Raw genomic sequence first — 18,157 nt, 5'->3', positions numbered from 1 at the left:
TAAGAATATTACAAAGACAATATTTTAGTTCTGCAAAAAGAAATGGTGCTTCTCTTTTGGAAAAAAAAAAGAATAAAAATTGGTGCTGTTTGGAAAGAGCATGTTTCTCCTTATAGCTTTGATCCTACCAACTTTGTTTCCCTTCCCTAGCCTCTCTGTCTCTTTTAAAATCCCACAGAACCTCAATAGAGAGGTTTCTAAAACCTCGTGTGGTTATGTTGCCTTAATCTCTCATGGAATCTACAACTTCTTAACAAAATCTGTCTTTCTCCCTATGGAGGTCTGTGTTCTACTCTTGACCTTGCCCTTTCTTGCTTCTCCAAATCAAAAGCATACTAATGGAGTTAAATTCTGCATATCTTTTTTTTTTAAAGGCCACCATTAACCTTTTGCTATTATCAGTAGTAAAAAAAAATTAAATTAATAATTCTAACAGACTGACTTCTTGGCTGACAACTGTTTCAAAAGCTCCATAACTTTTCATAGGCTCGCTGTTTTTCCTTCTTGTGTCAATACCTTTGTACCAACATTACTGTTAAGCACTTCATTTTCTATGTTGATATTTCTATTTTTTTCCTTCCACTCATCACATTTGTCCCGTCTTTTATTTCACCCCCATTTAGCCCGTTACACTGCATGTGTCATTGCTCGAAGTTAATCTCCTCCAAGCATTTCTTCTGTTTTGCAACTAATAATTCTGCAGGAATTCTTCAACTCTGCACAGACCTTCTACTTCCAGTCAGCTAAGCCCTTCTGATTTCCCGTGTGTGAGTCCCTTCATTGAAATCATACACAGTAAATGTAACTCTGGGTAGAGAACTATATTATTCTTGCTAGATACCCAGTTACCTATATGGGCGCAGGACGGCTCGTGGGTGACTGGGGAGGAGAAACGCAGCAAAATAATCAAAAACTGCGGGGGCGAGGGACAGAAATAATGCAAAAAATCGGCACACGTGGCAGAGGACAAGGCTAAAAACAGACATCCACCACAGAAAACCGGGCACAGAAAACGCAGAGTGAGGACAGCACGAAGAGCAGTAAATAGGGTGGCACAGTTGCCTCAAGGCTGTGAACGCAGGACCCCAACCCGCTGAGGTGCGGGGATGGCGGCGGGACAAGCCGCAGCAAGGCCAAAAGGCTTAAACAGAAGGGCTGTAATAAATATTACGATAAGAACCCTGATGCCACCTCCGACCTTACCGCTTCCCCCTCCGGAACCCATGGCGGCCCAGCGCCGCGCCAGGAGCCTGCTGACCTCTGCCCTCGGGTCAGGGGTCCTGCCCCCGTGCCCGCAATGGCTGCCACAGGGCTCCTGGCACGGTGGCACCAAGCCGCGCCGGCCAAAGGGGGGACGAAGCGTTTCGGCTTCCCTCCCCCCGGCACCGAGGGCTGAAACGCGGCTGCCCCCGCCCCTGCCCTCCCTACCCGGCGGCGCCAGGAGGCCTGGCCGGGGAAGAAAGCAACCCGCGACGGCGGCCGTCCCTCGGCCGAGGAGGGGAGGGAGGCAGAGCCGCCACTCCCGCGGCGGAGGCAGCCGGTTGCCCCGGCGAAGGAGACGCCAGGCAGCAGCCTCTGCGCCAACAAAATGGCGGCGGGCGGCGGGGTCCGGCGGGGAGAGGGTCTGCCCGGGGTAAGGCGAGCAGGAGCGGCAGCGGGAAGGGGCGGCGGGTGGCCGCGCCGTTCTCGCCCCGCAAACTATCTCCTCCCCGCTACAGGTGCGGAGAGCGCCCGGCGGCCACCCCCGGCCGCCCGCCGCCGCGGGGACCGGCGTGGTGAGCGGCGACTTGCTGGCCAAGGAGGCGGAGTACAAGTAAGGAGGCGGCCGGGGGCGGCGGCCGGGGCCCCTCACCTCAGCCCTGTCCCGCGGGCTCTTCTCACGGAGTTTACAGTTAAACCCCGCTATCTCGGTTCTTCAACTCCTTCCCCCAAAACGTACGGATGAGGGTCCCAAAAGCAATGTTTTAAACGGCTGAACCGCGGCGGCAAGAAGGTTCAGTGGGCTGTTGTACAGCCCCCGGGGTGGGCTGTGCGCTGCTCTAGGCCTCACCTCGGCCCCACTGCACTGCACGGTGGAGTTTCCTGCATTTAAAACACTGACTTCACTTTTACATTATGGTTATATGCGTGGTTAAGCCTGTTAAAAAAAGCTTAAAAGCTCTTAAGCTTGTGAGAAATGCAGTGAAAGCACGTCTGAAAGCTCTCACTCTGTTACCTGTGGATGGTAAGGATGTTCGAGGAGCCACGTCTCAGAAACTCTGTCACACCACATGAGAAACTATGAAGTGAAGCATGCAGGAACACAAGCTTATTTTAACCTCTACATATGTTTAGCAACACATTTTAATTCTGTGATCGAGTAATGTAATCATACATGGCTCCTTCCCCAACCCCTGCTGCTTAGTATACCTAAGGTGAGGACTGTGGTAAAAACAAAGTGTTGAGGAAATAGACATGTAAAATGCATATTAAACAATGACATGGCCAAAAGCAAGGACACCTTTTACCTCTCAGAATTACAGTCTAAACCTTAACTGCTTAATGGATATAGGTGTTTTATTACTATTGATTTGACAGAAGCCCAGGAAATTGTTGAAAACTAACTTTGTTAACACCCTGAAGTATATTTCAGTGTTCCTGTGTAGGAATTCTTAAAATTTCACTTAGTTCAGGCAGAGATACTGTCATGCTTACATTTATTTCTTTTAAATCTTTCAAAAGCTCAGTGGCAAGCATTCTTACTCTTTCAGGCGATTGAATGCAGAATTAGAAGCAAAAACAGCAAAACTGGTGCGTCAGGCAGAAGAAGTAATGGTGAGTAGGTTACGCAGACTTATGTAATTTAGCCTTGATTCACATGTCCACAGGCTCACATTTCAAAAGAAATTTAGACAGTGACAACTAAAAGTATTTTTGTTTCAAATACAATCTAAGCTTTTAATTTATTTTTTTTCAAAATTGGTAACTTCTACTAAAACCATCTAAAAATAGTTTTTATATAATTTCATCAAGTAAGTAGATGTTCACATAGATGTGTAGAGCATTTGTGCAGATAAAGCCGCATAAAAAATTGTTTATATTGTTTAAGAAAAGTATTTGTAGGTGGTTTTACATCTTAAGTACTAAAAAAAAAAAAAAGTATTTGAAAACCTGGGACTGTTGCAATAACAGCCTAGTAAAATAGGATCTACATTGCTCAAGATGAAAGAAATACAAAGAATAAGCAACATAAATAGAAAATATGTAGTTAGTAAGAAGGAAGCTTTCTTAAAACAGAAAAAATTCCTGTTTATTGTCAGTATTATCTTTTAACATTGCTGTGGCTGCGTACCAGATAGAGTCAAGATTTTATGTGAAAATTGGATAAATTTAAAAAAGGCAATAGGGGAGGTATGGTTTATACCCAAAAATGTTTGGAGAAGGTGTTCTGCATATTAGATATATTCATTTTAAGTGCACTCATTCAAATAAATAAGGCTTAAAAACCAAAATATTAAGTCTTCCAGAAAGCTATACTTGCATGCACTTTTTCTGCTGTTCAAACTTCCATTTATATGTCCTGTGAAAACATATTCTTCTCTTGAGCTGTGATAAGCCGAGGCTAACTGCTAGGCATTTGAACAGAAACAGATGAAGCGTCCAAAATAGCATCTAGTCTCTTTCCTTTAAAAAACAGCAACAACAAAACCACTTTTTGTTTTTCCTTCTCTAAATACAGCAGAAGATCAAATATTCTTAAGACACTTAATATACCACATGGCACTGCCAGATTGTGCAGATATACGTTTAGCAACAAATGAAAACCAGTCTAAGTTTAAAAAAAAACCACCACAAAAACACAACAAAAAAACAGAACACCAAACAGGACAAATGGATTTTGTTCTGGATTATGCTTTCTAACTGTAACTTAGCAACATAGAAGCTATCTGAACATTCTGACTGAATTGTTTTCTAAAGTACATACAACACATCAGTGTGCAACTATGGTCTTATTGCATGAATAAAGATTTCATTTTAAGGCTTATTGTGCAATATGGAAAATTGAGAATTTGTTCCACCTGCCATGCATTTGCTACTCCTGCGTTTCAGGGAAAAAGGAGGTAGGATAAGAGTGTCTCCGATGATGTTAAACTGGGCAAAAGTTTTACAGGCAAAAGACAGTTAACATGTTGTGGAGCAGAAATAAACACCGGGGTATAGCAATGGCATTTTAATTTAATTTAGCCACCTTTTCCCATGTTTGACAAGTTCTTTTCCACAGCAGACTATAGTTTCCATTATTTTTCATAGCAGACTATAGTTGTTGTGATCTGTGATTTACATTTGTAATTCATCTTTAATGGATTATATTTCCCCAAAATTGACTGGGCTTTTTTTTTGTTTGTTTTTTTAAATAAAGAAAGGCCAACGGGAGCTGCTATCTAGACCAGTTTCAGTACAGTCTAAGTCATGTGAAGATGACAGACAGAGGTATGTGCTTTACAACTACTGCATATAATTTGTGGGGTATCTTTCACACTGATCCTGCACACCCTGACTTGCACCCTAGTCAGGCTGCTATTTTATCTATCTTTACAGCGTACTGGATTGATGAAGTCTACATTTTTTCCTGTTATTTGAAATAATTGATACTGAGTGAGTGTTCCTTGTTATTTCAAGGGAGTCTTAATTTTGCTGAAATGTTTTATTTAAGATGCTAAGTAGCTCTGACTTAGCATCTGTAAAAAAGCGAGGTAAGGTGACAGGTTTCTTTGTGGTACAAAACAGTAGACACTCAGCAGTAGATGGTTTTAACCAGTTCAGCTGGCAAGGGAAGAAATAAATACTGGTTCACATTTAACTTGGCCTAAATGTTCCTGGGACAGGAAGTGCTTGATTAAAAAAAAAACAAACCCAAACACAAACCCCTGAGGCAGACAAACGTTCAGCTGCCACCCTCTGGAACTTGGGTGTCACTGCACCCCCGAGGCCCATGCACCTTTGGCCTGTGTGAACACAGGCACAGCCGTGGGGTTTGGGCTGTGAGTTTGAACCCCTTCGCTCTAGAGCAGATAACTAGCCCTATTTACTCACTTGTTCAGGGGCATTATTATTTAATTAGTTGTTCAAGGGTTTGTATATTGATAGTACAGGAAGTGGGTGAATTTAAGATAGACTAACACAGTTCATCAAAGATCTGATCTGGTAGGTTCCTAAATTTATGGTGCTGCTAATCTGGATAACAAAGACACAGGGCCAGACTGCACAAGGTGCTTCAAGTGTTAAGCTGCAGCTGGGAGACTGTTTTGAAATAGTGTGTATGAAAGGTTGCTAGAGGTAATCAAATAATTACTTTTGTACAGAGTAAAAGTGGAATCAAAAAGCGAGGGGTTTTATGGACCTACAAGGGGGTTTTTCAGTATGCAGAAAGGTGCGACAACAAGCCTGTGACAGAAGCCTGGCTATACCAGTAAAAGTTTGCTACTACAGTTAAAATTATTCTTGAGCTATTTTAAAGCCATATCTGTCAGTTGTAGAGGGGGGGGTTAAAAAAAGAAACTCCATGTGTTATCAGCATAATCATGCCTTGCAAAAAAATTCTGGATCTTGCTTTAGTTGTACGTTGTTAGATGGATTTTGAATAATAGACAGAAGATTTTTAAGAACTTCAAACTGGAGTTGAGTTACAGGGCTGTTTTATGAAGTAGTGGGATTGGAGGATTCAACCCCACAAAAGGAGTTAACAGCTTTGATGGTCTATATTTGAAATAAATGGGAGTGCAGGAAGAATTAAAACAAAATATTGGCAATTAGCATGTCAGAGTAGCAGCTGATCTACCCATTACCTACATAAATTAAAACACCTTAAAACAACTGCAGTCTGTTTTCTGGTAAACATTTATGTGAGAGAAAAATTGAAATCCTATGCTGTACTGAAAAAAAAATAGAAATGTGTGCTAGGAATTAGGCACACTAATTATCCATGAGTGAACATTGAGGCCATTCAATTAGATTAGTTCCAAGTATTTAATATTTAATTAAATTTTTTTTATTTCAAAATTGTGCCAGCAGATAGGCCATAAATCTAAAGAAAGCACTTCGGATATTTTTGAAACAAGTTCCATTGATTCCTTTTAGGGGAAGAAAAAAAAAAAAAAGAGGTTAAGAGGAAAAAAAAAAAGAAGAGTAAGCTAAGTTAAAAAAAAAAAAAACCAAAACAAAACCACCAAATATTTAAGTCACTTTCCAAGTCAGTGTGTATTTTAAAATAAGTTGCTCTGGAGTTTTTATAGCATAATTTTTGCAGAGAAACTTGAATTACATAGATACAAAGCAGCAGCAGTGACACCACATTGAAATCAGCTTTTGTTTACACTCTCACTCTTCAGAGCATTGCCAGGCTCATGGGGATGGGAACCCTGTGCGCATGGGCAAGCATGCTATAGGCTTTGAATAGGATTAGCAAACACAAAGGGTTTGCTCATGCACATGCATTCCCTGTTTACATGCAGAGATGGAATTGTTAAACATTAGCTTCTGTTGCAGTGTTGCCACAATCCTCTAGCTACTTATTTGAATACCTTTTCAGGATTTACACATTAATTTCACTTGCCAAACAACTACAGAACTGTATTCTGACATTTTAAAAATGGCTTGTCGTGTATGGGGAAGAGGAAAGAAATCATTAAGGTTAAACAAGTTTGAGGAATTTAGTGAAAAATTAGGGGTTTTTTGGTTGGTTGTTTAAAAAGAAGGGCCTGAGAAAACAGATATTGTAGGAACAAGTTAGTCTATTGATGGCAAGAATATGATTTTTTTCTTGAGTATAGACAGTGTTGCATTTTCATATTTTTCAGAATAACATAACTGGTATTTCTGTGGCAGCAAATCCTCACCTTCTGCGTGCTTCTAAAGCTAGCCAATAGGAAGGGAGCATGAGGAAAATAGGGTAAATAGACAAAACCTAATCATCCTATTCTTGAAGTCTGTTGCCAACCACACACAGACGATTTCTCCACGGGTTTTTTTGGATTAATAAAATCTGGAGCTTTGTGCAGATAATTCTTGTTGATGAATGATGTCTGTGAAATTTTTAAAGGCAGGATCTAAACATTTGCTCAAATTAGCTGGGCAAAAAAATTGAGGTGACTTGCTCTGCCTGAAATTTAAATTTTATTCCAAATCCTTTATAAGCCAGCATTTTAATTGAAATAAAAAAATGATAAAGGTTAGTTAAAAAGTAGCCTTTCAGTACAATAACACAAGTACAGGGAATCATTCATCTAATAAGCGAGTAGGTGCAGCAATCACCTGAATTCCAAGAGATGAGATTCAGATTCTGGTATGTAAGTAAACTGTTGTGTTAGATACCATAGACACCCCAGTTGATTTAGATAGCAAGTGGGGTAGAATGGAAAGACAGAGAACGAGACTGAATTTATGATTGAACTTAGTATATGTTCCCACCTTAGCTATGTTGTTTATTCTAGACATATCAGATGTCATTCTCCTGATTCTGACAGGGAGTTTGATTTTTATTGTAAAATGTTTATTTTGCTATACATGTTCTGTGAATTTTTATTTTTTATTTTTTTTCTGCAGAGATCCACTCTGCCCTGAAGTTTCATCTCTTACACACTCGTATGCCAAGGTATCAAAGTCAAAACTATCCCGGTTAATTTGTCTTCTAGTATAAATTCCACATATTACTTCTGATTTTGAGGCTGTGCTACAACTGGGAACTTAAATGGGCAGGAAGCCAAAAGGAAGTGGTGTTGAAAGCAGGGACAGTGCCACTGGTGGTTCAGTGGACTTACATCATGTTTAGTTTCTGTGTCCTAAGCTTCCTTGTCTATAAAGCACTGACACAATTGTTCAGTATTTTGAACATCAAATTAAGAACTCAAAGTGCAAAACATTAGAACATAATTAATTTCTTCCTTTCTCCCGTTTCCTCCCTCACCAGTATAATACTAATGGCAGTACTGCTGTCTTCTAGATGTAATAATAAACAAGTAGTCAAAAATAACTGAATACAGGAAGGGAAATATAATGGAAAAAGGAGACTGAGATTAGGAACAAACTCACTACTCCATAGTTACAATTATGCTGAATCTTTTAGGAAGTCAGCTAAAGCTTCCAAAATCCTGTCTTTGGTTATTTATCAGAATACAGTAGAAGAATAGTTTTTGAATAATGTTTATTTGGGTTTAAAAGTAACAAAAGTATTGTTAATTCTTCATTCTATTGAGAATTTAAGATTAAAATAATGCATCAAAATAGCCTGGATTTGAAGGTATGCTAGGCATTTTTCAAATAAATGCACTCTGTTGACAGTCTGGTAGTTAATATCTTGATAATAGCTGAGAACATTGCTTATACATGAATTTATTATAAGTATGCATGCAAAAACTCCCACAAGCAAATGAGTATTGGATGTATTATAAATTGAGCATATAGACATAAAATTTGCAACATAAAGATGACTTCAACTAAAACTGAAAAATTTTGCTTTTGAGAGTTTAAGGATACTTTTCAAAGTATGTTTTTTAAGTCTGAATATAGGAAAAAAAACCCCACCAAAACTAAAGTCCTAGAAAAGCCAAAAAACACTAGAAAAAAGAAATTCCTAACTAATTTAAGAAAAAAACCCACACACAAACCTGGTACTTTCTGAAAAAATTTGTAGCTAGCAAACAAGAAGAAATGTTCTTCCGCACCCACGGCTCAGAACAGACCATACTCTGGAAGTAAGGGAAAAAGGACAATTTCAAGGTATGTTACACACATTTCTTTCTAATAAAGTATTTCACTTGCTGTTTCTGCCAGTCAGGTTGTTTTTATTCATGTGTGCCTCTACATTTATATATATTTATATAAATAGATGTATCAAACTCTTGGTCCTCCAAGTAGCTATCTCTGTTCATTTGCATGAAGCACCAAGAATGACTAGTGAACAGGTGTGATTAATATTACAACAGTGAAACTATTGCTTCCTGCTCAAGCTCTTCTCAAGGCTGACAGTTAAACTCTGTTAACTCCTCCATTGGAAGGATGGCTAATGAGCATACATGTGGGAAGTACATCATGTGAGGGAACCTGAGAGAGCACACTTGGGTGGTGCAGACTGATCAGATTTGTGATGGGAAACATGAGGCCCTGGAGGGTCTTCCCTGTTTTGGTGAATCTTGGATTCACAAGACAGGACTCGGTACCACAGCTTTCAGGCATTTCAATCTGAAAAGCTTCAGCTCTGTGGATAGCGAATTCAAGGTTGTAAAAGGAAGAAATGGAGATCTGGACAAAAGAAAAGACTAGGGAAATATATAAAATAATGGGAGCAAACCAAAACTGTCACAACATATGGAGAAATACCAAAATAGGATGAAAATTGTCTGCAAGATGGCAGAACACGGAATTGATACAGGCTGAGGTTGTCTTTCAGGACTTGGGAGTCACTTGTGGAGTCTTTAGGCCTCCCTTGGGCAGTTCAGGGGAGGCTGTCATCATGAGATTTAGAAGTGCAGTTGTGCAGATACAGGACCTGGAGGGTGAACCAAATTGAGGGAGAAAGTTAGCAGCTCGGAGGAGTTTGGAGGCTGCATTGGGATGAAGATATATTGGAATAAGACATTAGTTCCCACAGGATCTGAGCTACTAAGTTTGTCTTTTTATAAAGAAAAGCTGAGGAGACACCCAATGTAGGGCATGTGCCCCATACCTTGTGTTTTGGTTTTATGAAAACTTTGGTGTGCAACTTCTAGGATCAATGAAATTTCCTAGGCCAGGCATAAAGATTGAGAAATCATGGTCACAAGGTAGGAGTACAGCTAGAGAGAACAGAGTTCTAGAAGTTAATGGAGGGTATGGAAGGGAATAGCAGAATTTAAGGCAGAGGATAGTAGCTAAAGCCAAAAGAACACTCCTGTGTTCCTTTGTTTTACTCTGGTTTAGTTATGAAGTTGCTGGATGAGAAGACCATGCCAAAATATTCTCAGTAGAAAATGGTACTGTTTCTCTACCTCCTAATCTATAATACCTAAAACTCCTGTAATTGTTTATATAGAACACAGTAAAGGCATCCTCCAAAAAGAAAACAAGAAATTGCCATCAATGTATCTTTCATACAAATGTGAGCAATGAAGTTGCATTATGTAAATAACTCTGTATACTCTTAAAAATAGCAAATAGCTATGTTTTTGGGGTTTTTTTTGTATTATAAATTTAAAATCTAGGGTTTGCTTTTTTTTTTTTCAAGTTCAAAAATAAGAAGCCCAGAAGTACAAGGTGCTGATGATGTTGCAGTACTGGAAGATAGCATAGATTTTTCTTTAACCAAAACTGTAAGCAAAATTGAAGAAAAACTAGACAAAGGAGGCTTACCAGGTTGTCTACATGATGATGATATTATTCCAAGCATTGGAAATGAAATTGGAGCAGGTAGGTTTCCTCCCATGGCTAAGTAATTTTATTACTTTCTGACTGTTAGAAATTAGTTCTCCTGGGGGGAAAAAATAAGAATTTCTCTAGAAGTTACAGGGAAAGTTCTAAAGCCCTTAAAGGGAAAATGAAAAGAAGGATTTTCTTCTCTAGATAGTCCTACAGGAAGATCAGGTCACATATGACTAGTTGTAGGAAAAAGTGAATTTTTACCTTGATTTCCACCTTTGTAGGAAGATATTTGGATGGTTACATATGTTGAATATGTGCATGACATTTGATTCATTTCACTGGGTAAATAAAAATACATGATGCTAAGTTGCCATTTCCAAAAAAGATCCGCTTTAGCCCTTTGCATAGATTCTGCCTTTAGCGGAAAACCCCTTTCCTTGGGTCAATGCTGTGGATCTTAGTAACTGGCTTAAATGCAAGTCACATTTTGGCTACAGTGCTCATATGAGAATCCTCCAGATACTTTCCCACTCCAAATGGTCAGTCTATGTTTGTCCTAGAAATAGAATAGAAAATGGGATGCCAACATTTGCCGGTGAAGCTAAAGGCATGATGCACATCTGTCTTTTTTGCTCTGGTATGATAAATGTGGATTTATGTAGTTTCTTACAATGCTAAAGCAAGCACAGAGTCAGAGATTCATTGCAGTACTACAAAATGTCCACACCTCTTCTATTAATCTAACAACTTGATGTCAACAAGCACGGCAACACAGAAATACCTTGATTTCTAGCCTCATGTAATTCTGTGCAAGTCTTCTGTTAATAAGCCTCCCAAAACAGATCTTCAGATACCTTTTTTATAGTTCTTGTTCCTGAACTAAAATTGCTTTGGACTGCACTGGAAGCTTACATCAAATGAATTCAAGGTAACTCATGAAGAATTATTACTGGTGTCTAGTAATCAGGTCTTGTGGACTAAGGGCATCTGTTTGAGTATTGAGAATTGTTTCTGTAACTTTAATGATGAAAATACTCTGGATTGATTTTTGCTTTTTAAATTTGATATTGACTACTTAGAATACTTTGAATGCTTCCTTAAGACGCTAAATTGCAGAGCAGGCTGGCAGCATCAAACTCCCCAAACAGTTCCAGCTTCCACAAGGAAGTGGACGTGGATATTAAATAGGCCCCGTCACAGAGTGGGCTGATCCCTTAGTGGGAATCTCCCAGTAAGGGATTCCTTAGGCTTGTGTGCCTGTGCTGTGCTTTTTTAGGCCAATGTTCTGATGGGGTTCCATAGCATTGTGCTTTCCCTGAGCTTCTTGCAACACTCTTTCTGGAATTAAGCTCTGTATCATTATTTCATGATCATAGGTTATCACAGTGCAGCCATTTTTCTACCAACACAGTAGCTTACACATCATTTTTCTCAGGGGCTGTTTTTGTGTCTTAACAACTCACCTCTGCAGTAACAAGCAATAATAGAGACACACAAACACATAGAAAGCTGAAAATGAAGCTCTATTTTTATCTAATATACCCCCACACAAGCAAACAAAATACCTGAATGTGTTGTTGCAGTTCATGTTTATCTTCAGATTACCTCAGGAGTTCAAGACACCTATTCTTCTCGTAGGGTATCAGAATCTCTCAGCCATCCTTTTCTTGTTTACCATTCCCTAAACTGTTAGTTACTTTATAACTTAAGACCATCCTATTAAGTGATACCCCTCCCTGTTATCAGCCTCATGAAGTGATTAAAATTGACCAATTAGGAAGTTAATTGTTTAATTATCTTTACCTGTTGTGAGAACTCAAGCTAATTTTGGATCACAGCCACCTCCCAAGGCTGATCCAATTCTAGTTGTGCTCTTGGATTTTCCATAAGGTTTACTGCTAAGTGCTGTTAATGACACTGAACTATCTAAGATAGAAGAGAAGTTGTCTATGGACTAATAACTGAGTAAAAGAGGAAACAAAATGTTAAAAAGAAACAAACAGTTTTTGCAGGTAGTGATATAGTCCTAGAGTGATCTGTCACAGAAAAATAATCTGGAAAAAAAGGAACAACAACGCATAAAGAAATTTGTATATGAAACAATAATTTTAGTTAAAACTGACATCGAAGTGTTATAGAAGAATCTCATAGAACCGAGTGAGGCAACAGAATGGAGGTTTATATTCAGCATTAAAGAGCACAAAGTAATACTGATAGAAAAAGCATCACCAATTCCTCCTATTTCTGAGTTAGACTTTGCTTAATTATTGCTAATTAAGATGTCTCTAAAAGCATAAACTTATTGCTAGTTCACAGTGGGAAAGGCAAACTGATTGTTAGAAATCCTTCAGAAAATAACAGAAAACAAAGTAGTGTAGTGTTATCATTATGCTATTATGTCATCGATGCTGCCCCACCCAGAGCATGAGACAGTTCTGCACACCCCATGTCAAAACCAGGATGTAGAGCTAGGAAAGTGTTGTGGTTTGGATACAGGACAGAGTACATAGTAGAAATTAGAAGCATGGAACAACTTGCATTTGAATCTTCAATTTGGAAACAGGACGATTGAAGGCAATATGAGAGATTCTATAATGAAAACAGTAATGGTAAAGGGAAAGCTGTATTTTTGTAATGCAAACACTAGTAAATGGGACATTAAATTGGATTTAAAGCAAGCTTTGTATAGTGTTTCTTTCACATAATGCATAATTAAATTAGCCAGCTCATTGCAACAGGATATTGTGGATGCCAAACTATAACATGTTTTATGAAGAAAATAAACCAACTTAATAGTATAGAAGTACATGAAAGGGTATTAAACTTGATGGCTCCAATATGGTCTCCATCTCGGGATAGCCACTAGTTACCAGAAGCTCAGAAGGATGTAACAAGACATAAAAATGTATATATATTTTTTTTTCTGATGTTTTCCTAAATTCTACTTACTACTGGCCTCTGCAGAGTTACAACTTAAGCTGCAGTTGACAGTTGGTAAGGGAAGATGGGTGAAATTAAAAGAATTCTTATTACAGCAAATGAACACTTGTACACATCCATCCCTTCACGTTCAGCTCCAGATGATCCTCTTCCACTTCATTCTTTTCCCCTTGTACCTCTGTGAATAATGTTTTTTTCTGCGTTCTCAATGTGATCCTTATATTGTTTCCATGCTTTGTGCCTGTGGAAGTTCAGGGCGAGTTCCTTGTGAATGATCTGGGGAAATGGTGGGGAATAGGGAGCAAAAGAACATACTATTCACACACAGCTTGTTTTTTCATAACAGTAATACATTTCTTAGCTGTCCAAGAGCAAGAAAGTACTTCATTTCAAAAAAAATCTGATTAAATTAATTTTATTGTAAACTATTAATTTAATAATGTTAACAGTGTACTTTAAAAAAGCATAGACTACTGTGTGGGAGAGTTATTTACCTATAAGGAGGGTTTTGCAGTCTACATTTAATTCCTTGTTGTGAGCAGTTTAAAACTACTTTGGGTGTAACTACACAAATTGCAGCTACAGATTTATTTCAATGTAGACATATCCTACAAAAGTATCCAAGAAGTTTCAATTTTGAGAATTATGAGTCTTTTATATTTTAAAGATGTTGAGCTCAGTGGTTAAAAGGAAAAATCTATACAAAGCTTTACCTAAGAATGAGAAGCTTGCAACTTTTATTTAGGAATCTGAGTTTTCATTTGCCTATTTCTCTTTACTAATTATAAACAATGTAGTGTGTTTTTAAAAACAAGAAGGTGAAAATGAGTTCTTACATCAGTCTTGCTTCTTTTCTGCATTAAGTAGTGAGTACTTGTGGATATTAAATGTAACTTCTTATGTTCACAGAAGCTCAAATCAGATTTCTTAAGGCAAAGTTACGTGTTACGCAGGAAGAGCTGGATAGTGTAGTGTCTGAATGCAGGAAAAAGGTAAGAGCTGAGTTTTCTTCCCTGTAGAAATGGAGTAGCTTCCCCTTTAACAAATAATCACAACAGAATTCCCACAACCTTTCCTTTTCAAGTATTAAGAGCTAAGGTTCTATTTTAAAAATTTCCTAAGAATTTTGAGTCAAGGATAGTAATTTCTGTATAAATGTGATCTTGGGCTAAAAGCTTGCGAAATATACTTAATGAAAAAGACTTTGAGGCAAGAGAGAACCACTCTGGGAGTGAAGGTGTGCCCCAGCTGCAAGGACACTGTGGTGCTGCAGAGTGCCCTGGCCATCACTGCTGGGAAGGAGAGTGTTACCAGAGCCTGGGAAAAGGGAAGCAGATACAGCAGCACTCAGATACAAATTTTGGTGTACAAAGTGAAGATGAGTGGTGTCCACAGCTGGGTGATGGGAGGAGTGGGATGTTTCGGGCAGAATGAGAAGTAAAAACTCTTGAGAAATTTAGTGAGGTGCTTTGGGCATCCTTAGTGGAAAAAAAGTGTGGAAACAGCTGATGTGTGATCCACTTTAGGTGGAATATTGTAATCAAAATGGAAATTATTCTCAAGATTACACTTGATGAGGAGGACCGTATTTGGAATTACATGTTTGTGCAGATCAGACTGCAGTTAAGGCATTTGTGAAGCTACACTGATATTTTGCTGTTAGAGTGTACTACAAGTGAATTTTATGATCTGTGCTGTCTTGCAATATGTTTTCAGGTGATGCTCAAACATCTCTTGAACCGTAAAACCTTAAATAGTTTGTGTCTGTCTGCCAGGGGGATCACCTCTTTTTCATGCATTTGTAATCAAGCCAGGTTTTTGAACAAACTTTCAATTTTACACAATTAGATTATTCTTAGTTGTGGTCTCTTAACTTCAGAATGCTTTTTTCCACCTATTCCCCAGGCCCAAATGTGATTATGACATTCAGAACATATGGCAAACAACCTATATGTTTTCTCTCAAGCTTTTAATTTAGAGTTAAGGAGCAGTATTATATTAAATAAGTTTTTTTGAGATAGGTACTGGGAGAAAATCTCTAGAAGGAATTAGATTTTGATATTTCATATCTGTGCTTTATTTCATTTTTATCAATACAGGTGCTTCTTCATCTCAATACTTTTATGCTGTGATCAGAAGAAAGTTGTTACATACAGATTTTAAAGACATTTTCATTTTCAAATCAAATATAATTTTGTCAGTAGCTATTGAACTTCATCATTCCATGCCAAAAATACTACAGAATTCAGTTAGAATAGATGATAACAAAAGACAACCTTGTACCTATTCTTGTCCTGCTTGACATAGCACTCTGTATGTAAATGTGTCATTTTGGGTAATAGTTTCTCTGGTGTGAAAATAACTTTATTACATTCAGAAGGTCACAAAAATTTCATATTGGCAAAGCCTTAGATAGATTCTGGGTTTTGTTCCAATTCACAGTGCAATTATTATAAGGAAACAGTAAATCTGCTTTAAATATAAAGAAGTGAGAGTTTCTGAGGTGCGTGTGGTTACTCGAAACTTAGGGTAAAGCACATATATTTCCCAGGTGAGAAACATGTATTCCTAGGGGCTGAGAGGACAGGAGAGAAAGACTTGTTTTCATAGAAACTTCATTTCTGTATGTGCCTTGATTTATTTTTCCTAAAGAAATGAAGAGCATAATGGATCTGAAATAACCTACATTAGTATTCGCTCATAATGTTTAAAAGGTTATAGAAGAAAAATGACTTGAAATTGTAATGCTTAATGTGAGTTGTAATTGCCAGTAGGTCATGAAGCTAATGCAGGATTCACTTGATGTTAAGAGAATCTTGAATTTGAATACTTGATGTATCCTAGATCATTAGAGCTTGCTTTTAAGTCAAAACCAGATAATCTCCTAAAACATAATGGATTGATTTACTAGTAATTATATTCTCCTCTTTTTCCCAGAATTTTTCCTAATGTGTGTGCATTTAGCTATTCTCACAAAAATGTCACAAAATATCTTTGAGAAATTAAATGTTTTACATACTGCTGCAAGTCAGTTACAAGTGAAAGACTGCAGAAAATTAAATGAGAAAAGGTTTACTGTCCTGGCAAATTGGTGTTTTGTTTTCTTAGTTTGTCTTAGTGGTTTCCTTTCTTAAAATTGTTGTGAAATCCGTCACAAAGGAACTCCACGTTTAGAAATGTTTTTTAATTTAAAAAAAAATTATATCCATATCTATAATCTGTATTTTTACTGCCTTTTACTTACAAATCATTACTATCACATTATTCTACTGTTTCCTTGCAATAATTTAGCTGGGGTTTTTTGCTAATTATTCTCAAACAGGATGATGAAAATCAGAATTTAAAATCTCAGCTTAAAGATATGGAAGAAGAAAATGCCAGACTGCAACGAACAATCGGTATGCAACGTTCTCAGGCTGAAAAGTACAAAATGTTGTCACAAGAAGCAAACAAGAAAAGTGAAGAGTTACAACACGAGGTCAAGGCGCTAGAAAAGGTATTGCAAGTATTAGTCTTACTTATCTCACAAAAGGGGAAAAGTGCATAAAAGTCACCATTTGTACCTTAGTTTGATAGATTCTTATGCAGTGATCTCATTAGCATTCCAATCTCTGATAATAGTTTGAGGAATTGTATTTTTTAATGGTCTAATAACCTTTTTAAAGGCAGAAATAATACACTTTGCTAATGGATTTTCTTCTGGTTCTACGATCATATATTTCTGCATTTTAAAGTTAAACTCTTGTGTAAAAAACCTGCAAGACACAAAACAACCTTTTCAGGAACTGCTGTCAAATTCACGAAAGAATCTTGAAAAATACAGGGAAATTTTATTTTTCTGGTTTTAATTAGAATTGTCAAAAATTACTTCTGGTTATAGGAGTTTTACTGTAAAATATAGAAGCCGGTGGACATTTTGTAAAAAAAGCAACCTGCAGCTTATATGAATATGTTCTGGAGGCAGAGGAAAGTATGTGTCTTTGTATTTGGAAATGGACTGTTTGAAAACCAGCCACTCCAATTTGGATGAATCAAAATCAACGTGGCTCCTGCTGTAGCCGCATACGCAAAATTGTATACGTGCCTCGTTGTAGCAGATGGCCTGCACACACAGCTTTGTTTGTTTGGAGCTTAATCTAAGAGCAGCATATGTTTTTCTTTAATTACTCAGAGCTAGAAGGGTTGACTTCAAAATCATGTAATACATACAGTACTGTGTAGTACATGTAATATAACCAGGAGAATGTTTCACTTGAAGTTTTGGGAAAAACAGAATGCAACTCAGCCCATTGTACTTTCATTAAATCATACTATGTGTTTGTAAAGGCATGCTTTCAGCTTAATGGTATGTAGCTCTGGCATTTTAAAATTATAATGTTCTTAGTTTGTGTGTTCTTTTTGTGCACATACTTGGAGATTTTAAGTTTGCTTAAGTATGTACCCTGATTGATCATTCTGTCAGGAAAAATATTCAGTAGCAGTACCCATACTACCCGTTCACTCCCAGTGAACAGGGCTCAAAGACTTACAAAGTCATTTAGTCCATTCTCTGAAAGCAAGACAGGATAGATCATATCCAAACCATCCTGGACGTAAGTTTAACCTGTACTTAAAGCCTTCCGTGATGGCAATTTCCATAATTTCCTTAGACGGTCTGTGCTGGTTCTTGTACACAGTCACAGTTAGAAATTTTATCTCAGTATTTAGATGTCTGTTGTAATGAAAAGTTTATTCACTTCTGCTCTACAGCTACCATATCTGAAATATGGTCACTTGCCTCACTTGTCTTTGCTTTGGATCTACCATCCTCAGCTGCTTGAATTATTCCCAATAGGTTGTGTTTTAT

The 18,157-nt window shown here is 37.8% G+C and overlaps 1 protein-coding gene across 1 annotated transcript in view; it reads left to right on the top strand.

Annotated features, from left to right (window-relative positions):
• Positions 1-1,491: 1,491 nt before the first annotated feature.
• Positions 1,492-18,157, top strand: part of TEX9 (testis expressed 9) — a 24,299-nt gene continuing 7,633 nt past the window's right edge. The window contains exons 1-9 of the mRNA XM_014944653.1: positions 1,492-1,633; positions 1,719-1,813; positions 2,751-2,814; positions 4,400-4,470; positions 7,582-7,630; positions 8,669-8,754; positions 10,238-10,419; positions 14,221-14,303; positions 16,634-16,807. Of these exons, the coding sequence (XP_014800139.1) occupies positions 1,589-1,633; positions 1,719-1,813; positions 2,751-2,814; positions 4,400-4,470; positions 7,582-7,630; positions 8,669-8,754; positions 10,238-10,419; positions 14,221-14,303; positions 16,634-16,807 (849 nt within the window). The 5' untranslated portion in view covers positions 1,492-1,588. The remainder of the gene's footprint in view (positions 1,634-1,718; positions 1,814-2,750; positions 2,815-4,399; positions 4,471-7,581; positions 7,631-8,668; positions 8,755-10,237; positions 10,420-14,220; positions 14,304-16,633; positions 16,808-18,157) is intronic.

This window comes from Calidris pugnax, unplaced genomic scaffold (assembly GCF_001431845.1).
Source record: "Calidris pugnax isolate Ruff unplaced genomic scaffold, ASM143184v1 scaffold70, whole genome shotgun sequence".
Lineage (NCBI taxonomy): Eukaryota > Metazoa > Chordata > Aves > Charadriiformes > Scolopacidae > Calidris > Calidris pugnax.
The sequence above is the reverse complement of the archived record's forward strand: the minus strand, read 5'-3'. Positions and strand labels throughout refer to the sequence as shown.